A 26,661-nucleotide genomic window follows, 5' to 3' on the forward strand; every position below is an offset into this window, starting at 1 on the left:
GGGAAATTTGACCTGTGAATGAGACTGTGTTGAGAAACAAGGAAGCTGGACTCAAAGCCATAGTGTTGAAACCAGTGTTTTAGGCTCTGGTATCAAGCTTCTTCATAAAAGTAGTAATGGTGAAGTGCAAGGAAAAAGCTTTCTTTTCTTTTTTTTTTTTGTCAGTCATGGGGCTTGAACTCAGGGCCTGGGCCCTGTCCCTGAGCTCTTTGGCTCAAGGCTATCACTCTACCATTTTGAGCCACAGCACTACTTCCAGTTTTCTGCTGGTTAATTTGAGATAAGAGTCTTACAGACTTTCTTGCCAGGGCTGGTTTGAACTGCAATCCTCAGATCTTAGCCTCCTGAGTAGCTAAGATTACATGTGTGAGTTACCAGTGGCTTGATTTTGGTTGTTGTTTCTGAATCAAATTCTGAGAGTATGTTAAACTGGAGATTTGCCCCTTGAATTTTCTGTACCAGTGAATATTTGAAGGTCTCAGGTCATTTTATATATATATATATATATATATATATATATATATATTATCAAACTGAATTACAGAGAGGTTACAGTTTCATACATTAGGCACTGGATATATTTCAGGTCATTTTCTATAAAAACAAAAAGGCTGGATTTTGGAAAGGAAAGCCACTCACATTGTCAAAGACAGAGAAGGCCTGCACACTATACATTATTGGCCAGGATGAAAGAAAGCCTGCAGAGACACTGCAAAGAGAATAATGACCAATTCATACAATAAAGAGGACTTGAAAGAACTGCAGCACTCATTCCCTGTCTCTGCTGAATCAAACAAGTTAGGGCAGAAATAAGCCAGGCAGTGATGTTGGAACACTAGTGCTTGGAATCTGTAACTGCTCCTTAAAGTTCACTGTGTCACACTCTTCATGACACCATTAAGACTTCATGAAGGAAGAGGAGGCCAAGGAGACAGAACCTATGGAAAATTTTCTCTCACTTTTTCTAGGTCCAAGTTTACACATCTAGGAAAAAAATGTTTTCTTCACACCTAAGCTTTATTTAGCAAGAATAAAGCTATCACCTTTTATGCCATTTCTTAGTGGATGGGTATTGGTAAGCACAGCCTCAGGACATACTTAGGTTATTAATACAGGGTGCCAATTAGAGAGACATTTCCTGGTGGGGACATGAATCGCAGCATCAGGGCTATCTACTGGCCATATATCCTTGCAGTAAGTGAATGTATCTCCAATACCAAAGAGTCAGATGTCTGGGAGAAGGCGTAGAGAATCACAAATCAGCAAGAATAATTCACAGGGAGATTTGGGCTGTGTGTGTATAGGTAGATTTTCCTGATAGTATTATACAGAAAATGACTGGGCTGACACAAAGAAAGAATGAAAGATCTCTTGCGCTAGAGCTGTGAGCATACCCAGATCACGCATATTCCTAGCCCGTGCTTCAGGGAAAGTAATAGTAACACAGAAAGTGGAAATTCTACCTGGATAGCTGTGTTTTAATAATTTCCAAGCACTGGTATCTTGCAGAAAGCTTTGAACCCAAATAAGCTGAAGGCTACATGTGCCCTGCTATAAACTCAACTCCTTACAGCATCTAATTAATCATTTTCATTCATTACTAGCCCAGGAGCATGGTTTCCATGTCTTACCAGGCACCACAATCACACATATGCACAGAGCTAATCAGAGAGCTGAATTCCAAGGAAGGGTTATTCAATCTTTGAGTTATAATTAGAACCTGAAACTAAGTTCTCAACAAAACATAGATGGATATTTGTACAAGTTTCTAAGACACCATGATTACTACTTCAGTATTTGTAAGGTACTTTCAGGAAAGTGTAGTTATACTTCAAGACTTTCTTAGACACTAAGATCTCTCCCCCTCCTTGCACTAAAAAGATATCTGAACAGCCCCAGGGAGAAAAACCCATGTGGCATTTAGCAGATACAATAGTGCATGAGGTCCTCTGCCCTTGAACTGTTCACTCTTCCCATTGGCATTGATGAGAATGCTACACAAGCATCAAGAGGGGAGAAAAAAGACCTCACAGATTTCAATGTACAGCTGAAAGACAGGCTTGCTATCTGCCAAGGAGCAATTTAATTAAACTCTTATTTATTGCTATTCCCTCCAGTTTCATGGGTTACAGAGAGCATAGGAAGCACCCGTGTTTGCTTATTGCAAAACCAGTCTTGCTTACTTTTAGCAAGGCTTTTAGATCAATAATCATTGAAACACATATTGCGCTCTCAGACTTGAGCACTGAAGTCTGTGCGTCTTAAATGAAAAATGAGACACACTGATTGTATTTGTAACTAATGTTCCTTAAAAGTAAAGCAAATATTGATATTCCAGGCACATATAAAGTCCAGAATCTATAACTAAGTGTGTAAAACTCATACAGCACACATTTAATAATCATACCCCATTTTCAATAACGGGAAACAAGGTACAATGACTGTAATATTTCACTGGCCCCTTTTCTCTTTCACCAAGGAGCACATTGTTTTATTACAATATAGCAATCCTGCCACATTACATTTTACAGTATGTATACAAGAACCATAAATACACTAGCCCAACTGAAATATGCAGCAATGACTCTTCCAGCTTTAGCAATACTTGCAACTTTGCATTTTATGGGAATTTCGCATTTTGTTGATGCCTTTGCAATGCAGTCAGTACTGCCCAGAAGAGAAATTATTTTCCATTGCCATTAAAAGCTTCAGTAGTAAATAAACCGTCAGATTTTATGTAGATATCTACTAGTCCATCGAAGGAAGCCCATTAAAATGTCAAAAATTGTGTTAAACATTTGATAAAAGAGTATCTATAAGGCACATTTCTAACACTCTTTATTTTCAAATGATCAAGCTTTGAAGATATTTTATAACACAGTGCCAACCTCTACAGAACACTAAAAAAATCAAGTGATGTTTAGATTTGTCAGTAAAACAGCTGTATTGGCTCATGACAAAAGAAGGTCTCATCAGGGCTGAAAATGAAATGGTGATATTGGAAATGAGAAAAAAAGGCTACCTAGAGTCCTGAAGTTCACAGAGTATGCTTTCAGACACAAGCATATGCAGGCACACACATTCTAAACAAGCCCGCAGTAGATGGCAATAATTAAGGGGTGATAAATAATAATTAACATCCCTGTAATTGAAAAAGGCTCTCTTTTAAAGACTAAATTAGCAAGGTGGTTTATATCATCAACTACATATACGGGATGTGACTCAATACAGCTGGCTTGCTATGGAGAGGGAAACACCATAGCAATTTGTTAATTTACAAAGATAGTGTGATGTTTATCTAGATTTTTGAAACCTGTGGTTACAGTTCAGTAGAAGGAGAAGGGGAATATTCACAAATTGTGCTAAGCAATGTGCAAGGCACTTGTACACACCTCCTTTCAACAAAGATCAAAGCATAATCCAGAAACTGAGCATCATTTTCACTTTCATTTCTGTAGCTGAAGAAGCCACTTTAGAAACCAGGCGGTAAACGCTGATCCCACAGCTCAGACCTTTTGTGCGTGGGTGTGCAAGTCAAACACAAAACTACAATAATAATGAGATTCTGTGAGTTGTGAGCAAATGATTGAGTCAACCTTAAAGGGTGACCATGCTCTCTGGAATACCATTAAGGTTTAACACAGAACTAACACACTATCTATCGATCTACCTATCTACCTACCTACCTACCTACCTACCTACCTACCTACCTACCTACCTACCTATCTATCTAACATCTATCTGCCCGTACTAAAGTTTTCATTCAGGGCCTTGCATTCTCATTTTGCGTACTTGATCACTGCTAGTGTTCTATCACTTGAGCTATACTTCTAGTCTGGTTTTTGCTCATTAATTGCTGGAGATAGAGTCTCAAAGACATTTCTGTTCAAGCTGTTTTTTAATCATGAACCATTAAATCTCAGGCTCTTGAATATTGAATTATATGCATGAACCACTAGTACCCATTGCATTTTGAATGAAAGTACAAAAATTCTCTTTGGTATTGTACTGATATCATCAGAAATACACAAATGTGAAGAAAACTATTCCTAAAAATTAAGTTGATGCACTGGAATTAATTAAACAATTAAAGAGCCTGCTGCCTGTACTCAGAAGTCATAGAAAAACACCCTTACCTTTAGTCCACCAGCATTACCTGAGCAAGGAAGAAAGATACCATGATTTGACACCATGTATCATTTATACACCACATATATCATCTGTGATTATGTTCTTAGCTTTGTGGAAGAATGTGAAAAAGAGGACAACTTAATGAATTTATCCTTGAGCTAAATTTATTTTAAATGTACAATTCTGAGATTACTGTATGCTGTTAAGTGTTCTATTCTTGATGAAACAGGTTATAGAAATTACTTTTATTATATATTAATGTCCTTTCATGGATAAAACAAATGAGCTTAACATTGATTGGAAACGCTTGGTTCATTCCTTCTCTCAGGGAGGAAAAGGAAGTAAGGGTACTGGACTGTGAAATCCAGAAGTCTGAGAGTCATTCCTCACACAGAAAGAAAAAAGCGCACAGCATAAGCTTACTTCTGAGCAGCTGCAATAAATACAAGGAAAAGGCAAAGAAGAGGATGCGGAGGAAAGAGAAAAGGAGAAAAACAATTTTGGCAAAAAAAAAAAGGCTGGCGTAAGGGAATAATGAAGTCATCACAAAAATAATAAAAATAAAATAAAATGTACGCCTCGGGTGTTCATAGCACATTCTCCGTTCCTGAGCTGAAAGTAATAGAGATTTTACTCAGCCAAAGAAAGTAATAAGGAGAACAAACAAACATAAAAATGACTCAAAGCTTGACACACACTGGATGAATTGACCAAGAGTTTCCCAGGCTTGGCTTGTGCTTGGCCTGACAGCCAAGACGGGAGACACATGATGGCTATCACATCATAGTGAGAAGAATTTACCATAGGAGAGGCGTGGGGGAAGTGACCATTTATCCTTTTTGCTGACTCTATCCCTTGGACCTGGGATCCATTAGTCACATTGATTCCAGATCTCCCACCTTGACTGGAGCAGAGCACTTCTAATGACAAAATCAAGTTGTGCACATTCTTCATTGTTTTTTACTTGGAAAGTAAATGGATTTGTCACTGAGACAACATGACTCCAGCAGAGGCTCCATCCCTAAAGCCGAGAGATCATGATCACTTGTAAAGAATGCAATGGCTCTGACAGGAATGGGATGAGTTACTGCAGCTTAAGCAAGGCAGGTATTAAGTCAGACCAAATCACTGGAGAAAGAGGAGATCTCGAATCCAAACTGTAATTCAGTCGAACACCACCACCAAAGAGTGAGGTGAGGCAAGGAGAGGCAGAGTGATTTCTTCCAGTAGAATGCTATGGATGAACAGTGAAATACAGAAAAAGTCTTCAGTCAAACGGCTTTCCTGGCATGTACCAGGTTGGCCTGTTGGCAATGGAAAAATCCTTATTAGATTCTTTATGTATTTACTTACTTAATTTTGTGCCAGTATTGAAACTTGAACTTTGGGCCAGGGCACTATCCCTTAGCTTTTTTTTTTTTTTAACTACCTGAGCCATACATTAATCCACTTTATAAGTTTTTGCTTAGTTAGAAATAAGGGTCTCCAAGATATTCCTGCTTGGGATGGTTTTGAACTGTAATCCTCATATCTCAGCCTCCTGAGTAGCTGGAATTGCAGGCATGAATCCATCTGTCCACCTCAGGTCACTTGGTGATGCTGGCGGCTCATGTCTGTAATGCTAGCTACTCAGAAAGCTGAGACCTGAGGATGCTGGCTCAGAGCCAGCCTGGCCAGGAAAATCCACGAGATCCTCATCTCTAATTAACTAGCAAAATCAAGAATCGGAGCTGCAGCTCGAGTGGTAGAGTGCCACCCTGGAGCAAAACAATCTAAGACCCAGTGCTCAGGCCCTGAGTTGAAGCCCCATTAATAGCAAATAAAAATGAATTAATAGTACATGAATAAAAAGATCCAGGACCTTACACAACATGCTTCCCTAAAAATTTTAAGGGCTCTTATATTAAATAATACTTCTCTTAGTTTGAGATTGAAGCAGGATTTTAGACCCAAGTATCCTGCCTTCAACATTATTTACCAACTTATACTCCTTCAAGCTGGAGTCAGTTTCCTCTCATCAGTGACAGAAAAGAGAAGCAAGTAATCTTTGTTATCACCTATCCTTTCTATTCCCAGAATCGCCGTCGCTTTAGGGAGCTAGGAAGGCAACATTTGCTTAGGAAACTGAGGAAGGAAAATCCAATACTTTAATACAGGCATAATGAAGGGACAGTGGCCTTAGCCTTTTTACACAGGTGATTAAGAAAGTTGTAACAGTCTCAACAACAACACATGCAGGTCACTGAGACAACAGGGTCAGGATTAGATATAAGCAGAATCTCACTTCACAGGATGAAGCCCAGCTGATCCGAAAGAACACAAAACCTAAGGTGCTAACATGATCAGGATGAAAGCATCCTGCTGCCCGAAAACAAGAAGGGCGCCACCCACCATCCTTTGTCGGCCCTGAACACACTTTCCCATGACCTAACCTGACCATGCAGTGCAGCCAGAGGAGCTCCAGCTTCCCAGAAGTCTCTGAGGGAACAAAGTCACTGGTTAAGTGGGAGAATCTTGGTGTGTTTCAAGGAGAATGCAGAACAAATATAAAGGACACCTTCAAAGGCTTTGTCAAATGGTAGTGGGAGTCCAGCTGACTACACAGAGGACCTAGTGCAGGGGCACCTCATGACATAAAGATCTTGGGCCCACTCACCAACAGCTACCTTTGTTCTAAGGCCAGGTAAAGGAGGGCAGCCACTAAAAAAGCAACACACAATGGATGAAGTGGAGCTGAGACAGCAATGGGTAGAAGCAGCACCGACCCAGCTACGGCCGAACCATACTGTGCTGTCAGGGGGACAAAACACATGAAGCCTCTACATTTCCTCTCATCTGCTCCTGTGACTACCACAAAGGACACAAAAGAGGCCCCACGATGGTGTGAGGACATCAGCCCCTATGTAAAATTTATGATTGTTTGCGATCTATTTGCTCATATATATATATATATATATATACATATATGTGTGTGTATGTATGTATGTATGTGTGTGTGCATATATATGTATATACATATATACATGCATATATATGTATATACATATATACCAAAGAAAGAAACAGTGATACAAGGACAAATAAATCTGGTAGATTTATGTAAACCTTTTGTCTCCTTACCCCCTAGGAGTGCAAATTCCAAGTGTCAGGGATGGCACACATGGCCCTCTATGAACTGACCTTCGTCTACCCCCTGGAGACTCTACTCTGGTCATGCTGCCACCAGCTCTTTACACCCTCTCAAAATAAAATGAATAAAATGTATAGTCTTTCCCGGCCAAGCATGCTATTTCATACTTGCATGCTTTGCTGGTCTGGCCCCCTGTGCATTCTACATAGCCTCCTGCCAGGATGATCTTTTACTCACTCTTCCAAAATCAGCATGGAAATGATATTCTACAATGTTTTGGCTGGCCACCCTGGCCGGCAGAAATAATCATGTCTCCTCTATTTCAGTGTTACTCTTATTACAGACAGCATATCCACTGTTAGATACTTATTTACATATTTATTTCATTTATTGGATGCTTGTACCTGTCAGGAATGGTGACCATGTCTCATTTATTGCTGGAGGCTACAGGGCAAAGGAGACATTAAGTAAATTGAAATCTGTGGTGATAAGAGATTAACACTGTAGAGACCAGGCAAGAGATTGGCTGTGAGTGGTCTTTGAGCCCAGCTCTGAAACTGAGTAAAATCAGGCTGACCCAACATGGATGGCCAGCTGGTTTGATAAACCAGAAAAGACTGACACACCCTTCTTAAATTTCTCTTCTTTCACTTAGCATCTTCATGGCACATCAAGGGTAACAAGAAACAGGAGTAGGCGGTGCCAAGATCTAGATTTTGAAATCAAAGGGAACTAGACCCCCTGCCATCTGGGGGGCTTTGGGGAAATTACTTATCCTCAGCTCAATTACCACATCTGTAGAATGAAAAAAATATGTAAATTGGCCAAGAGAATAAAATAGGACAACATATGTTAAGAGCCTAGAAGAAATCCCGCCATGTGGTCCTCAGTATATGGTAACAATGATGATCATTAGTGTGGACTCCATCACTGTGGTCCAGCATAACAGCGAATGAAATGACAAGTAAACAAATCCAGCCTTTGTCAGCTCCCATCTCTAATCTCTACAGTCTAGTCTTTTCTCTCTGCTAGCCTTGACATTCTTTTGCGTTTGTCATGATATCACCACAGCCCCTTTACAACCCAATATCATTATTACTTGAGTGCATTTCTGAGAAAGTAAGAAAAACCACCCCACCAACAATACCCATTTAACCATGTTGTACTCTTTTCCTAAGGATGCTCAACTATGGCCCCGTTTCAGTCAGCACAGTAACAACTTCCATGGAAAAAACCAAATTGATCGGCCAGCCCCATATATAACTGACACACCAGAGTGACAGCACCCGTTAGGCCGTGGTGATGCTATGCAGATCTGTTCTCCTTTCCCTGTGTTGGCATACTGAAGCTGCCCCTGGTAGGTGACCTTCAAATGAAACTGTTGAGCCAGCATCCAATCAGCCTGACACTTCCCACACACAGAAATCAAGGTTTGAGCTATCACTTGTGACCAGCATGGGCTAGTGTTGGCAGCCCATCGGGGATCAGAATTCTGAACATGATTAATAAATACACCATAGAGAGAATCTGTTGGGAGGAGATCGACAGCCAGGTCTGTAAGCCAATACTAAATCAACAATTAAAAGAACAGTTCCAGTTCGGTTCAGCCAGAGCCAAGAGACAGTTATATTTAAATCAAAATTCACCACAGCAGGGGATTATCAGCTGTTCAGCTCTGAATGTGGGATTTTTGTTTTCTTGGAAGCTTAGCTGACAGAACCAAGTGAGCCCGAGTTATGTGTGAAGTGAGTTGCAAACTGCTGAGCTAGGGTGGTGGGCCCATAATCTGCAGGATGGAAGCCAGGGCAACTTGTAGAAAACCAAAGCTCTGGGACGTGCACCGACTGACTCACTGCACGTGCTTACTGTGCTGAGCCTTACATAACTCCGAGGGAAGGTCACAACGGTGTCTTGAGGTTTTATGGGGTTGAGACACCATGAAAGCTATGCAGTGCAAGAAAGAAGTGGCTGCTTCACCAGGCACTGGTTCTGGAATGATAACCAAACTGCAAGAAGACCAGTTGGGGGTGTGACAATTGCACCTGTAGGCAGGTGCTTATTCTGCAAGTCTGTAAACCAGGAAGGGGAAATGGGCACACTCTAATTCACTAGCAGTTATGTGAAAAATACTCCACAGGGCTACAGCACCTGCCCGTCAGCTCCAATTAACTAAAAGTCAAAGGAATTCACAGTAGGTGTCATTTCAACCAAATAGATTACAAAGAAAAACCAGCATTTGGGGACCCTGGCAGAAAATTATCAGGAGAAGCTGATGCTGGTATTGTGGAGGTTGTTTATTTCCATTTTAATAAGATCTGCCAGCAAAGCAAAGGCAGGACAGTGTGTGGCGTGCTTCCTAGGAACATTAAAACCCATGCTGTCTCAGCAGGATTGGGATGGAGTTCTTGATTCACGCCCATGTAATGTTACTGCTGAGTTACAGATCTGCAGCTCTGTCAGTGCAGGCCTCCCTGGCTACTATGACTTCTGCATAATTCAAGATATAAAGACTGTTTATTGCACTAAAGCGTGTAAGGAGTCATAGGATAAAGCAATAGCTCTATGCCTTGTTAATTTAGAAATCATACATTTCCTTTTTCTTTACCCTTTTCTTTCTGTGTGTGTGTGTGTGTGTGTGTGTGTGTGTGTGTGTGTGTGCGCGCGCGCGCGCCAAACTTAAGGCTTTAATTCCAGGCCTGGGTGCTGTCCCCAAGCTTTTATGCTCCAGGCTATCACTTGAGCCACAGCTCCACTTCTCCACTTCTGGCTTCTTTTTGGTGTTTAATTGGATATAAGTGCCTCACAGACTTTCCCGCCTATCGTGGCTTCAAACTGCAATCCTCAGATTGCCTCCTGAGTAGCTAGGATGACAGGCATAAGCCACCAGCACTGAGCTACACACTTCTTTTTCTTATCAGTGGTTTTAAAAGAAATTTTGCTATAGATGGGTTGTTGGCCTTCTGATTTTTCTTACAAACCATCTCTCTCTTGATCCATTTCATTTCTCAGTTTGAGAATCTTGAAGCACAAATTATAAATTTTATACTCTTGATTTATGCATAAATATGTGTGTATATAAATGTATTTACATAAGGTAAAACAACTGGGGTGGAGAGGAAGGAAGCTAGAGAGGGTGGTCAGCAGTGTTTTCCTTCCCATTGCAGCCTGTTCCATCTCGAGAATTTATAGGAAAACTGTTCCATTGCCATCAAATAATGGGATTAATTATCAGTGGAAGCATAAGGCTCAGACCTAGGACCATAGATACAAGTGGCAGAATGAAGGTGTATTTTTCTTTCTTTTGTGATATTAGGGATCAAACATAGGACTTAGTGTGAATTAGGGAAGTGTTCCTCTACTGAATTACATACTACTCCAATGACATGAAAGAAAAATCATACCTCTACTCACAGACACACACACAGACACACATGCAGACATACATACACTTACACAGATGATACACAGGCAGACACACACACACACACACACACACACACACACACACACACACACCTCCATACCAAGTAGCCCTCCCTGGCCAGAGTCTCGTTTTACATGGTTTCAATTACTGTCAGCTATGATATGATGGTATCAGTTTGGAACCTTTTTACATAAACAATTGAGCCATGCTCCTAATCCTTTTGTCTGGTTTGTTTTTCAGATGGGGTCTCTTGTTTCTGTCCACGCAGGCCAAGGTTTCATCCTGCTATCTCCACCTCACAGTAGCTGGGATTACACATGTGAGCTGCCATGCTGGCACCTTTCCTAAGATTAGAACTGTCTATGTTTCTGCATGATGAAATTTTACAGGGATCTCTCCAGCCCTGCCTCGTATGGAGCTGTTTTGTCCATTGTGTCCATTCTATACATGCTGCCTGCCAATCACTCATTGACAATCATATCAGTTATCAGTCTGACTACTGAGATGTCAAACACCTTAGGCTCTAAAACCATAGTTTACTTAGTAATAACTCTGAGGAACAAGGACAGTGGTGTTGGATTGGATATGCCAAAAGATGTCCTTTAAGTGCCAATAATTTCAACATCGTAAGGAAAGAAAAAAAAATGATGGAGATATTATTGTGATTTGTGGTAAAAAAAAAAAAAAGAATGTGTTGAGAGAGATCACATTTATATAACTGTAACAAGAAAATTTTCATAGTTGCTCTGTTTTACTATTAGTTACTGGTTTTAAATACTTAATGTCCTGAGTCTGTAAATGAAGTTTAACATTGTTTATAATAGGGTTGATACTGCCTGTGGCTTCAGGTTATCTACTGGGGATTTGGGAACCTAGCTCCTGTAGACAAAGAGGGACAGGTGTGCACCATTATCTTCCTATATTTTGTTTAGCTATGTCCCCATGAGATAAGATCAATTAGGTATGGACAGGCATGTTGTAAAATGCAATGTCTAACCTGCAAAAAGGCTTTGACATGTACAGTTTACGAAAACCAGGCTCTGAAATCAGGCTATCTGAACTCAAATACTGGGTTAGTCACTTAGGAAGTAGATTTCTAAGTAAGCTACTTAGCCTATCTGTGCCTAGTTTCCTGCTTATAAAACTAGCATCTATATACCTGAGAAGGCTATTGAGAAGTTTGCTTGAACAGAGCCTGGCATTAGAGTCTAGATGAAATACATATTAGTTAGATAATAGTTTCTCAATGAATGTGTAGCCTGAGTGTTACTAGTTCAAAATTTGGAAACTCAAAATGGCCCCCTAATAGAAAAAAAACCTAGAATATTCATTAAAAATTATTTAAAATGTATGCTACCTTTAGGGTAAGTATATAAAGTAGATATAAAATATCTGTTGAATTTCATTTGTAGACCTGTGTTCCATCCCCAAGATATTTAATTATGAATATGCAAGTATTCCAAATTCCCTCAAATAACTGAAATCTTTAAAATTTCTGGTTCCCAGCATTTCAGATAAACAGATGCTCTACCTGTATAAACCAAATAAATGAGTCCATGAAACAGAGATATCTCTTTGTGTGTTGAGCTATGAATGCTAGCTTTAAGGATCACAAGAGTCAACAGAAGTGAAAATCTTTATAAATTGAAAAGTGCTATTCAAATTTAAAAGTTTATTACAGTATGCTCAAACTCAGCATTTGTGTAAATATCCATCCACTTAGCTATATATGCTTCCTGCATAACTACAGTGTGTCCAGGTGTATTTGTGATGTCTACAGAGTGAGACGTAGGAGAATAGTACAAAGAATAATTTTCAATATCTATTCTAAAGGGAATTATTTTGGGAAAGTATAACATGTAGGTATGAAAAATAAATGCAACGGAGGGAGGGAGGAAGACAGGGAGAGAGAGAGAGAAGAAAACATTCACTGAATGCTAGTGGGGGTATGCCTGTAATCCTAGCTATTCAGGAGATTGAGATCTGAAAATTGCAGTGTGAAGCCAGCCTGGGTAGAAAAGTCCCCATGAAACTCTTATCTCCAATTTACCACTCAAAGACTGGAGATGGAGTTGTGGTTCAAAGTGGTAGAGCACTAGCCTTGAGCTAAAGAGCTCAGGAACAGTGCCCAGGCCCTGCTTTCAAACTCCACAACCAAGAAAAAGAAAAGAAAACATTCAACAACAACAAAAATACTAAAAAAACAAAACAAATAACAACAAAAAACCCTGCAGAGACAGCAAGTACTGGAGGCTAATACCTGTAATTTGGATATGGTACTCCAATTGGATTGGATCAGGAAAGTTGGACCTAATTAATGGATAAATCCATTGATGGAATCCTAAATGCATAGCCTAGCAGGTGGAATTGCAGAAGGATGAGTCAGAGTTGAGGAAGTAGCTAGCTGAGGACATACTCCAAAGGATAAAACTGTCCTCAGCATCTTCCTCTCTCTGTCTCTCTCTGTTTCCTGGCCACGGGAGGGAAACAGCCTTCCCTCTCACGGGTTTCTGCTGACAGGCCCATAGCAACAGATCCAGTGACACGGACTTAAAACTCCGAAATCAGGAGCCCCAATAAGCCTTTCGTTCATGCTGTTTATGTCAGGTATTTTGTTGCAGTGACAAGAAGCTGACAATTTATTGCATTAACTAAGGTGAGCAGGGGAGAACTAAGCACTCAGAAGCCAGGTGAGTTAGAGCTGATCCTCAGAGTGTCCAGCATAGGTAGATAGAGGGGAGAAGGCCACAGCAGCATGCAAATGGGAAGAAAAAGCAATGCAAATAGCATGGTCAGACAGAAGTGCATGGAAAGGAAGAAGGCCAGGTGGGTAGAACTGAGGGAGGCACACACAGAGCAAAAGGAAAGAAGCAACAAGGGCAAGCAGCCGGGTAAGCTTTGTGATGATTCTGCTTTTCTCCTTGGCTATGAAAACTGGAATTTTTATCACCCAAGCTACAGGAACTCCAGGAACTCTGCATAAGGGAGGAAAGAGAAATAAGCACAAACCAGCAAGTATCAAATGCCTTTATCATCTTTATTAAGGAGATAAAGCTTCCCAGCTCAGAGTGTGACAAAGTCAGGATTTAATAAGATTTTACTCAAGAACCTATATTAATGACCAGGGTATTTGGACTGCAGGAATTCACTTTTTAAATAACTTATATTAACCTCATTTCCCTCCTCTTTCACGAAAGCAATTTTTTTCAGACATGTTTTCAGAGGAGTAATTTACTGGCACTTAATTGCTAGTATTTAACCAATTCCACATTTCCTTTTTTTAGAGTCCATTAAGTTTCTATTACAATATTATACATTCCAATCAAATGCAGTTTTCTGAAAAGGTCCTCATTGTCAATCTCCTCAAAGCAAAGTTTATCTGGATTATTACACATTCCCTTCACTTTGACTGAACCAAATTAGATTAATTATTTATACCTGAGGCCCACTGCTTCAGAATTTGGGCAAATGACTTAACATTTCTCTAGTGAAATACTAGAATTTCATAAGCTATTTGATTGAGGTTACACACCATAGTCACATTCCTGACTTTTATCTTAGTTGAGACTTATACTGAAATTCCCAGAACAATTAGAGCAAGAAAAATGAAATATGCTCCTGTGTATTAGGGTTAAGAGGGCTTCCAGAAATACTCTTGATTTCCAAGCAGACAACAAGGAAAACAAGTCTCCTTTCCCTAACCCCAGTCACCTCATAATTTGTCTTCTGATACTTCTATGACGTGGGAACATGTTATCAAATGAAAAATATGTTCTTTCCTTCCCCTTCTGGTGATCAGTCAATGGCAAGCCTGCCTCGGTGCTGAGCAGAAAGGAGAGAATGATCATCTTAGCCACACTGCACTGATGAAGGCCCTCGACCTTCAGAATTCTAGACCTAGCACCATTCTGACCTTGTGGTAAGACATAAAAAAAAGAGTAGTGCCTGGTATTCAATGGCTCATGGGTAGAATCTGAATTCTCAAAGACATAGAGTTATTTTGAGCAGGCTGTTTACCTTGATGTGAGCAGAATTAGCCTTAGACACTAAGCCTTTATGGCAAGTTTTATTGTCCAAGGCAAATATAACCTGTTAAGATTTACAGGCTTTATTAACAGCAATAACCACTTTACAGCCAACATCAGTAAATCAGGGTTTATTGAGAACTCTACAATTTTAATCTGTAGAAAACCATTAAAATGTCGGATTTTCATTGGACGTAATTTCTAACTTTTATGAAAGATAGATTTTCCATTTAATTGGGGAGTATAAAAAAGTGCAGTGTGGGATAATGAATTGTTTTAAAAAGAGCAAATTGGTTTTAGCGCCACAACCAGTGTCAAACCATAAAAGTTGCTATCTTTAGTTAGAACTGCCCAAAGGTTAAGGTTCAAAGTGACAGTAGTGACAATATGTTCTATTGACAGCCCGCTGTGAGCATGAGTTCAGAAAGCCTAGAGGCTTGTGATGTCATCAGTCCACGAAGCAGACATTTTGCGAAAAGGAGTGTGAGTGCAATGAAACAATCATTTCAACCAAGCCAGGGTTTACAAAACTGGTGAGAACTCTCAAGTTTACATAGCATATTTTTTTAAAAAAGTGTTTCAGTAACAGTCATAGCAACCAAGGAAGGAAGGGTAATTTCCATCAATACCATTCATTTTCTCCATGAGATACAAGAGAGGAAGAACTTGGTGTCTCCCTGTCCTTCAGTATGTTTCACAGGAAAGACTAGAGGCATTGGTTGGGAGAGACAGAGCTCACGGCAGCCCAGAATGAGAGAGTTCCGAGCAGTTACTTCTTAGGCAGAGAGTACAATAGCTATGGCAAGAGTCGTCAGGTAGAACCAATTTCCACCATATAGGGCCACTAGCTCCTTCTTGGAAAAGTTCATGAAGTTTTAAAAATGAAGTTGAGGATGAAAGGCAGGGGGAAACAATCAATGTCTACTATTTATTTAGTGTTAGAAATTGTACTAAAAGTTTTACATGTTACTTCCTTTATCTTACAGCAATCCCAGAAGAAAATATTTCCTAAAGAAGAAACAGATCCAGTGTGTATGTAAACTGCTTAGCCTCCATCAGGGAGTTCACAGCCCATTCTTTTCATTGTTCTTAGAATCCTTGGATTCTGTACCCTTGTTTCCACACCCTACTGCTCAAAACAAGCAGAAATAACCATGTGAGGCCGACTTCACCATGCATTCAGAGGAAATTTGGGTTGCCTGTCTAATAGACAGTGCACATAGGAAACTCAGGGGTTCTACAGCTAGAATACTGAGGCACCCAGAAGGCAGATATTCCAATGTTGAGCAAAGGGTTCCCTACCATCAAAAAGGACTATATATAAAAGATGCACATACATCTATATATGCATGTGTATATACACTAATGTGATTGTGAAGCTGTTCCGGAAGATGGGGAAAGAGGAAGAGGAAAGGGGAAAGAGGAAGAAGAATGATACATATGTCTATGTATAAAGATGGCATGAGGTGCTAAACAATAGCTAGAGTAGCAAGTACAGGAGAAGAGAGTAATAGACAGGGTTATTATAAGTAAAATATAATATGTGCATATGCTAATTACCTTGGTGAAATCCATTTATATAGTTAATTTACATTAAAATGAAATTAAAGAAAACTGAATGTCAGGATAAAACACACTCTGCTATGGGTTATGGGCAGCAGCAGGAGAGCATAGTATCAAAAGAGAGGATGAGGGGGGAATGAGGGAGGAGGTAACAAACAGTACAAGAAATGTATCCAATGCCTAACGTATGAAACTGTAACCTCTCTGTACATCACTTTGACAATAAATTTAAAAAGAAAAACAAAAGAGAGGGTGAATATGATAGAAATATTTTGTATACATGTGTGGACACAGAATCATGAGCTGGGTTTTGCTGGTCCACATGTGTTATCTTGGATACTCAGGAGGCTAAGATCAGGGGGGATCATGGTTTGAAGTCATATCACATCGTTTGAAGACAACTATACTACTGCCAGATGAGGCATCCAAGTTTTGAGAATTCATCTCCAAAGTCACCAGCAAAATGTCAATTTGGAGGTGTGGTTAAAGCGGTAGAGTGGTAGCCATGTGAACAAGTTGAGAAAGCTGTGTAGTCATGAGTTCTAACTCTGTTACTAATCATGAAGAAAGAAAGAAAAGGAAGGAAAGGAGGAGGGAGGGAGGGAGGGAGGGAGGGAGGGAAGGAGGGAGGGAAAGAAAGAGGGAGGGAAAGAGACAGGAAAAGAAAAGAAAAAGAAAGAAAGAAAGAAATCAGACAGAAAAAATAGAACAATAAAACCTGGTTGAAATTATTTTAAGAAATGGAGAGCAGGAAGGGGGGGAGACTGGTAGAGTAGGGGCATTTGACGGGTACTTTTTAATGGAGATGTCACACATGATTCCTTTCACAATAGTACACGCTAAGAAGTGGTTTTAAATTGTTAAGTAGTGGTATGGAGAGGATCAGTTCCATCCATCTGTCTACATGTACAATGCATGTTGACCAATGTCATATCTTCCAGAAAGGCCTATCATTCAGTGAGAGGCATCCAAAGAAATTCTATGTAAATGAGACTTGTATGTGTCCCAAGGTGACTTTCAATGTGTCACCGGGTAGAATGCCTATTCCTCTGAGTGGTAACACCAGCTGCTGTATCAACAGCCCTGGCAGTGACGACCCCATTGGCCCCACAGGGGGTGGAGAGGGAGAGAAACAACCTGGTAGCGAGGCAGACACGGAACATGAATTGCGGAGGACAGATCCAGATGACTAAGAACATCTCCCAGTGACAATCACATGACTGATCAATATCTATAGACATTGCCCAACTTCCTTCCTGGAAGGTCAAGCAATTTAGGACTTCTATCGCTGTGAGGTCAGTATGCCCCACAATACACTCAAGGACCTGAAGACCATACTGCATTCATGGGAAGACATCTCTATCCAGGCTCAAACTGTGCCCAGAACACCGATGTTTTTACTTTCCTTCCCTTTTTTTGTAGGGAGTGTTCTTCTCCCATACTGCCTTCCTTTCAACAGAAACACAGATGTGGGAGGTAGTAATGTCCTGTGAGAGCTAGGCAAACCAGGTGTGTAGATTCACAGTCTCTCTCATGAAGAAGTGAAATTTAAAAATAACTCAGATGCTTGGAAGCTGGATCCTTTCCTGCATTGAGAAGATGCTACAAATGATGGTTAGTGCCTCACAAGAGCCCACTTCCCCCTCACTGTAGCAGAAACGTTCTCCATAACCACTTACAGTACTGAATTGAGGGAAATATATGCCCTCCACTCCTCAGCCCAGACTGTTTCAAATCACCCCTCAGTCTCCCCTGCTCCCTGGGACAAACCTCTATTTGGTATCAGCTAGCCTGGCTCTGCTCTGTATTTTTAAACCAACCTATTATGAAGATGAGTGGTATGAAGTCACAGGCAGAATGGGAGGTCTAGTGGTAGGCAGAGGGATGCCCTCTCCCCTGAAATCCATGTCCACCCGGATCCTGGGAAGGTAAACATTGGAAATTGGGTGTATGAAGATGTCTGAGTAAGATAATGCCGTATTGTGTTGGTTCAAACTACAGTCCTTTGGCCGATATCCTCAGAAGAAGGGGGAAATTCAGACCCACAGACCTACAGAAAGGAGAAGCCATGTGAAGAAGGAGGCAGAGAGTGGAGTAGTGAGTCCATACACTGTAGGACACCAAGGATTGCTGGCCAGTAGAAGCCAGGAGAGAAGCCTGGGACAGGAGCTCTTTCTGAGCCCTTAGAATCAGGTAACCTACCAACACCTCCATGAGGCTCAGTGCATCATCAGACTGTGAGAGACCACATTTCCACTGCTTAAGCCTGTCTGTTTCTACTTACTTGCGACAGTAGTCCTAGGAAATGAATGTAGGAAGTACATGTCTACTGTTGGTGGCAGGGAGATAGATACCAGAAAATGAGTCATCTTCTTCATGATATGCATATATTGTGTTCCTCCCTTCCATTTTTCCACTGATATGAAACAGTTGTGCTTTGCTCCTTGTCATAGCTATCAGAAGCAAATGAAGGAAGACAGTGAACTGAACCAATGAGCAGATATCATTTGTCTTATAGAGACAAATTAGAGGAGGAAAATGGAGGAATGTGCAAAGGGCCATTTCTGTCCAGCCTTCCCAGAGGAAGTGAGCACCACAGGAAATCCTCTTGGTAAATCCTTTGGACAGTTGTAGAAGGTAGTTCAATGCATGGCAGGAAGTGGCTTGCACACATGCACATTCATGGTGAAGATAGATTATTGCTTTCTGTTATTCCCCCACCTGCCTTTCTCTTTCCTTCATTCTTCACTTTCTCAGCTTTATGTCTTCCAAGAGCAGGTTAGGGAATGTTCCTCTCATGTGCTAGTGACCAGTAGGGAGCAAAAAACAATCCCAAAGCAGCAACAGAACACTCCCAAATGTAATAGATTTCACAACTTTTGCATGGAGAGAATCCTGCTATAACGTCAACAGAGTCAGAAAACTAATTTCCGTTTATATTTATCAAATATTTACTGAAACACTTGTTGTGAGGCATCTTTTTACATTTTTCTTAATTTCTTTTTTAATTGACAGAAGGGTACTTCTTTTTGTACAACGTGCTGTTTTGAAGACAAGTATATGCTATGGAATAGAAAAACTGAGCTAGTCAGTATATGTGTTATGTCAGGCTTAGCATTTTTGATGGGGAGAGCATTTAAAACCAATTATATAATTAGTGATAGTGAGAATACTCACTGTATGATAAGGATATGAACAAATTCTTCAACTCTTGCTATCCACTACAGTGGACTGTTGGTGCCAACTGGGTGATGGGTCCAAAGAGACCGCCATTGAAGAAGAAATACCACTGCTAGGATACTCAGAATTCACTGCTCTAAGCTCACTCAAATAGACCTATCATGTATCCATAGTAGGTGAGCATCCAAAACTTGAAACAACACAGAAGAGGTTACATCACTGTCACAAAATGCCTACTACAACACATTAATATTGTTCACCCCAAACTGGACTTCATGATCTTTATCTCAAATACTGTGGACACTTCATTTTTCACACTTTTTTCAATTTTCTCAAAAGTATTTTACTCTCTCCTTCTATGAACTCAACAAAATGGTACAAGACTGCTCATTCTATGCCTGGCTTATGTCATGAAACATTAAGTCTTTGTCATTCATCCATGGAGTCAAGAATGAGTTTCCTTTTTGGTAAAGGTTGTATAGTATTCCATCGCACACAGGACATTTTCCCCTCCATTTCCAGGTTGATAGCACAGGGCCAATTGCACACATATCTCGGAGACTGTGAACAGATTCGCAGTGGCCATGGCAGAGGAGATGACTCTCAGAGATCCTGATTTAATTTCCTACTGGTATACACCCAGTAGTATAATTGTTGCATCACAGAGCAACTTCATTTTAGTGATTTGAGAAGCCTCCAGGGCTTTCAAACGTCACTGAGTTGAGAATCAGATTTTCTGTCTCCAAAGTGCAAAGACTGTATCAACACGTATCTTCAACTGTGTTCCAGCTGTGAGTATCAGTGTGGCAGGCACTTAGAGCATGTTAGGGCCCCACAGGTAGGTTACTAACACACAAGAAGGTTCGCTTCTGTCCATGCTGACCCTGCCCTCTCTACTGCTGATGGTCAGGGCCCAGCGCAGCCAGAAGGGAAGGTGAAGGAACCTGGGTGCTGCCTCACCAGGCCGCTATGGCAGAGGTTACACCTATTTGTGCTAACGATTTATAGACTGGAGTTGTGAGAGACGGACGGGGACTGTGGAGAAGGACATGACAGGTCACCCCTGGGAGCAGGTGGGCTATGCTAAGTGAGCGTGCCCCCAGCATGTGTGTGAGGAGGAATGGGGGCCCACACTGTAGGAAGGAAGCAAGGAGCTCGACAAAAGCAAAAAAAAAAAAAAAAATAGATCGATATCTTTCTTGTTTCACATTAAGGAAAAATGTAAAAATAAGCATTTTCCTTTCTAATCAGTCTCCCCCATGCATGGAGCGTTCACTTTAATTTTCAAGTCCGTTTACTTCATTTCTGGGAACCATCTGAGCTTTGAATAGCGTCCATCCAGCAGGATTGCTGACTGCACACGTGACGCGTTTCTATTCCCTTCGCTCTTCCTTTGTCCTGCCAATTACAAATCCCACAGCTCTGGGAGCTCAAACACAGAGCCAAAACTTCAGGGGTTTATTTTTATTTTTTAATGTACCTCTGCCTCTCCGTGAATGAGTTATAGCTGTGAAGACAGTTTTCCAGCTTCACACACAACAGCAGAATCTGTACTACTTACTTCTAAGCTAAAGCAAGCTTCTACTTCTTAGATATCCCTCCAATAATAGCCAAAATGTCTAATCTATCAGAATATCCTTTTCCCTATGCCTGTGCAAGGGTTTGAACACGGGGCCTCACACTTACTTAGCTTGCTTGCTCATGGCTGGAGCTTTACCACTTGAGCCATACCTCCAGCCCGGCTTTTGCTGGCTAATTTGAGATGGACTTTTCTAGCTTTGGAGCATGATCCTCCAGGTCTCTGTGTCTTGAGTAGCTGGAATTACTGGTGTCAGCCACTGACACGCAGCCCAGAATATCTTTTAATAGTGGCTAGATGATTCATAGAAATCCTTTGCTGTTGTCACTGTTAATCAGTCATGACTATATTCTCATAGAATGGTGGATGTTGTAGACACGGCTCCATCACGTGTTTATATCCTAACCCAGAGCCTACCAGAGACACAAGAGCAAGGAAAGACCACCTGTGCAAGCCAGAACCATATCATCCCTCCTTCCCACGGAATCGTTGCTCCCCAGGCCCAGACACAAATCCGTACTCCAATATGCCGATCAGAGGAGGCCAGCTAAGCCGACGGAGGCCAAGACCTGTGCGATGGGAGGTCGCCAAAGGCAAGCATGAAGACCAAATCCGGCCCAGCTTGCCAGAGAGACCTCGGTCAGCCGAGGCGTGGACCCGGAGCCTGGTTCCCTGGCCAGCTTATGTCTTGTGTCACACAATGGGCCTGGCAGCAAAGTTCCAGAAGCAGGCTCTGTTCCTTCACCTGTCCCCACAGAGGCCCAGCTGTCTGTCTTACCTCAGCAGCAGGGACGCCCTCCGGCGGGCGGCAATGAAGCACGATCATGCCTTCAATAGGAACCTCCCTGCCTTGTGGATCTTGCTCGAAGTTCTTCCGCAGATCTGCAAAGAAGCACAAGGCACGTGACATTTTCCTCGGGGATGCTGTAATTCCTCTCTGGTCCCAAACACAGAAAGGCAGTGAGCTTCATGCCACTACTCAGATACAAACAAATGAGTGGTTTGTAGCAGGGGATTCAAAATAAGAGAATCAGTCTTCTAAATAGTCCCAACCCTGTTTGGAATACACCTTCACAGAACGATTCCTAACGTTTTCTATTAATGTACAGGATGAAAAAAAAAACAAACATAATGAGGGAACAGGGCAAAGGAAATGCCTTTATTCCTACATGGGTTCTGTCCAGCATCATCTGCTAAGAGTCTGATGGAACACGTGGTGTAATAAATTGTCATCCAGAGCTATTAATGTAGTTGAAATGTCCATGGCTTTTTTTCCCTTCACTACAGAGTACATGATTAATCTATAACCTCTGTCATTCTCTTAACCCTCAAGGGGGCTCAAGAAGATGGTAATAGAATGAGATTACCTATTAGTCCTCTTTGTAACCAGGGAGAAAGACCCACATCCAACCACAACAAAATCTATAACCTAGCCAACCAAATATATAATTAGACCATACAATGTCCTCTAGTCACACGACAAGGCTGAGTGCTTGGGTAGCGCCCTTCACAGAGGACTAAAGGCACTTTGCAAACAAGATGCACTATTAGCCTTTTACACACGGAAGGGGGACACTTGGAGAGGTTAATTGTTTTGCCAGTGGTCATAATAAGCATCAATACAGGTGAGAGGAAGGAAAACACTCAGCTCTCTGACACCCCACTTGATTGCCAAGTAGCCAAGCAGTTTCAGGGAGAAGGACATGGAGGGACAAAGTGGGGCAGGCAACAAGGGAGGGCAGGTGAAGAGGAAGAGGGAGATGTTCATTTGAGCACATGTATCATTTAAAAGGGGGGAAACAAACATAAATTAAAGGAAGGGAGGTGGCCTTCGCTCTTACAGAATAACACTGTGATGATATTGGCACACAAGGTAATTCTTACTGTCACCCTGATACTAGAGCCCAGACAGGTTGTTTACAAGTCTTCCTCACTTCAGAAGATTTGCCCTCCCTTCCTGACAATGTATTTCCCTTCAAATTGAGTATCTCAAATTACAAGGGGTGGATTTATTGATTTAATTTTCTTCAGTGCTTACAATCACATGAAATATGTCTTCTGTAAAAGAGTAGAGCTCCAGAATCAGTTACATCTTTATAAATTGTATAAATACATTAAACTTGCTTTTAGCAAGTCAAACACACTAGATGAATAACCGAGCACATCTGTCTGTGGGCTCTGGTTCCTCTGAAGTTTACTTTTATTGTTTTTCCCTCCCAGAGGTAAACTCGAGTCTCCTTTCCTCGTGATGGTAAACATTGAGAAGGCTGCCCTGGGAGGTTGACAGCAAAAGAACTTGAACCGCAGGCAGGTGGCAGGATCCTTCCGCCTGTTTTTCTGCTCTCTCCATGTTGTAGGTGGGAGGTCTGCAAATTGCCACCTTCTGTGACCTAAAATGTCTCTAGGGGTGACAGGTACCTCACACAAGTGAAAGTAAAGTGTGTCAATGACCTGTGAGTGACCACAGACGGACTCCTGTGTTTCCCTGTCTCCTAAAGGCCCTCTCCTCAGGATCTTGTGATTTCCCTCAGGGCCTCAAGTCTCTCCACCATGAGTACCATTCTGCTAAAGGGAAGAGCTGAGTTCTCTGAGTCCCCTATGGTTTTGTTGTTCCCTCCCTCCCCTTCCCTTGGTTACTTTGTTTCTAAGGAAACCTCATCATGATGGCAGTTTGGACACCACCCAATAATCTGTTTTCAACCAGGTGAGCTTCAAGAACCTAATAGCAGGACTTTCTACATTTCTGTCTTCTAATTCAATTTCCTTTCTTGGCACAGTACGAATGGAAAAGTAATAAATGTTTCATTTGTGGTTACCACTATACCTCACACTACCACACTGTCATGTGAAAAGACTAGAAGGAACCATTTCCCTCCCCACTTCCAGTACCTCAGTGAAATGGATACTTTCATATACATGTGAAAACGGAAAGTTCTAGCCAGGTGCTGCTGAGCTCACACCTGTAACCATATCTACTCAAGAGGCTGAGAATTGAGGATCACTGTTAGAAGACACAGGCAGGAAAGCCTTAAATTTCTTATTTCCAACTGATTAGCAGAAAGCCCAAAGTGAAGATGTGATTCAAATGCTAGACCACCAGCCTTGAGATAAAAGGTAAGGGCCAGAACCCAGGACTTGTGTTCAAGCTCCGGAACTCAGGCGTGTGTGTGTGTGTGTGTGTGTGTGTGTGTGTGTGCATGCACACACTCTATGTGTGTTAGCTATTAACAAGACATCTAGAGTATTTTTAAGAGATCCTATGCAGAAAGGATCAGATGTTAGTAAGGAGCATGATGATCTACCCCACCCACCCAACCCCTGGCCTCCCCAGAGAGTTTTAATAGGAAGAACATCATCATTGCTAATTGCACAGGTGAAAAGACCAGTCCTGTCCAGAGCAGGGACCAGTGGGGGGCGGGGGGCGGCAGAGCCAGTGCAGAAGGTGAAGAAACATGAATGTGGTTAAAGCACTTTATACCCATGGACAAAAGCAGAACAACAAAACAAAACCTGTTGAAATTGTTTTGAGAAACAGAGAGGAAGCAGGAGGGAAAGATGTCAGGGGGTGAGTTTGATGGGAGAGGAGTATACTTATGTTTGTATGTAAGTGGAAATACAAGCCCCTTAAAATGATTCAGGTTAGTAGAAAAGCATGCTCGGAATGATAGCCTATAAAGCTTGCAGATGGCCGTATAAACTGCTAAGCCAAAACCTACCTGACAACAAATGGAGGTTGGGAGCAAGTAAATAATGAGGAAATAAGAGAAACCAAAAAATGAGGAAAAGACAGACTAATAAATCTTTATTAGTATCACAATGCTTTAGGAAACAGAAGGGAGTCCCAACTGTCATCCCTCTTAGAGGATTCCAATTCTCCTTAGTTAACTTACTTAGATGAAGTCCAATCTCTGCAAAGCAGAAGATGGCCAAGATGGCAGAGATGTGCTGAAGTTCTCATCTTGTGGCATGTCCTAGGTCACGTACCCTTTCTCTGCCCTTGTTCTTTTCCAATAAACTGTCATATCACTGTGGTCATATCTTGCCTGCATTATTCTCTTGACAGATGCAAGAGCTAAAAGTTAGCTGCCCTAACCTTTCTGGTAATATTTTGTTTCAATGGTTAGGAAGTTAGAGATTAATATATCTTTTTTAATGATGGACTCACTCAAATATATAATTATAAATTTTATATGCTAACGAAATGTTTCTTAAAGGATATGGTTTTTGAAAGAAACCCTAAGGATTAAAGACCATGCAGAGGGGTCAGTGAAGGAATGGGGTGTCACAGGTCTGTGTCCATCAGTAATCACCTGCCCCAATCAAACATCAGGTAACACTCTAAGTGTGAAAGTCAAGAATCTACCAGTCCTGTGGCATGGCTGGTACTACTACCTGACAGAGAAGTCTAAGTACTGTGAACTTGTGAATTCTAGAGGGAGTAAACAGACAAATTCCACCTCATTAATGAACAGATTCTAAGTTATGTAGTTTTCAGACACAGAGGTAGACGGATCTGGCTCTAGCTGTGATTTTCACCGGAAGTGTTCCAACCAGATTTGTTTCTCCATAAACAATGTTTTGCCTATGTTCCTTCCAAGACCTCAATGATAGATGGAGATAGAAACCTATGTAGCTTCTAATAGTAGTTAAAGCATACACAGATGTACCAAAAAGAATAACATCACAAAACAAGGGACAAAAACATGCTAATGTAATTAAATGTTTTCCTTTAAGAAGACAAGAAGCACAAACCATATTTTCTAATAATTTCTAGCTCAGATTCTGTAGTCAAAAGGAAACAACTGAGAAGTTATAATAGGGAACTATGAATTGAATGACATCTAAGATCAAGAAACTGCCACTTCAAAGAAGAAAACATAACTACTGAGTTAGAAATACATGCATATCAAGGTTAAGGATAAATGCCCACAGTTGGTAAACTGAAGAGTACAGGGAACAGAACCACAAAATAAAAGGCAGATCTGTCAGGATACAGCCAGAAAAACAAACAAACAGAAAGCATATCAGGTGATTTAACAGAAAAATATTAATATCAAGGAATGGATACTTAACAAGGAAAAGGGAGAACAGAAGGAAGCAGATTGCATTCTTACAGATGGAAATGGAAGGATAGGAGGAGGCTGGTGTTTGAAAGTGGAAGCCTAAAGGCAGCTCCAAGCTCATGGAGGGACCCTGGGTGCTTGCTGCTGGCACCCCAGGGATTGGAAGGGTGAGTGAAGGGGCAGAGACCCAGACCTCTATGGGGTAGCACACAATAGCCTGGTCGTGGTATCTATGAAGGGCACCCTGGAGCTGGTCCTGGGAGTACTTGAGAACAAGAGCCATTTAGGAAGAGGCACCAGTTATCATCTTCAGCAAGAAGAAACTCTGCTGGGTGGTAAGGACAGGGCCAGAAAAGGCTAAAGCATTTTTTCTTCCTCTCCTTCATGTGCAGTCTCCTCTGCAGTGCCCTGGTGGTGGAGGCCCAGCCTCGGTCTCTTAAAGGATGCAGATCAGAGGGATGAGATGGGAGACCATCTAGCTAGTAACCAAGGCACAGTTGAAGAGATGACCTCCAGTGGGGCTCTCATAATCGTTTGCTTCATATCTATTTGGTTAGAGCGATTTC

At 41.4% G+C, this 26,661-nt stretch overlaps 1 protein-coding gene across 1 annotated transcript in view; it reads right to left on the minus strand.

Annotated features, from left to right (window-relative positions):
* Window positions 1-26,661, minus strand: part of Unc5d (unc-5 netrin receptor D) — a 536,818-nt gene that overhangs the window by 173,861 nt on the left and 336,296 nt on the right. Inside the window, exon 4 of the mRNA XM_048330402.1 lies at window positions 21,811-21,914. Coding sequence (XP_048186359.1) covers window positions 21,811-21,914 — 104 coding nt within the window. The remainder of the gene's footprint in view (window positions 1-21,810; window positions 21,915-26,661) is intronic.

Source organism: Perognathus longimembris, chromosome 21 (genome assembly GCF_023159225.1).
Source record: "Perognathus longimembris pacificus isolate PPM17 chromosome 21, ASM2315922v1, whole genome shotgun sequence".
Classification (NCBI taxonomy): domain Eukaryota; kingdom Metazoa; phylum Chordata; class Mammalia; order Rodentia; family Heteromyidae; genus Perognathus; species Perognathus longimembris.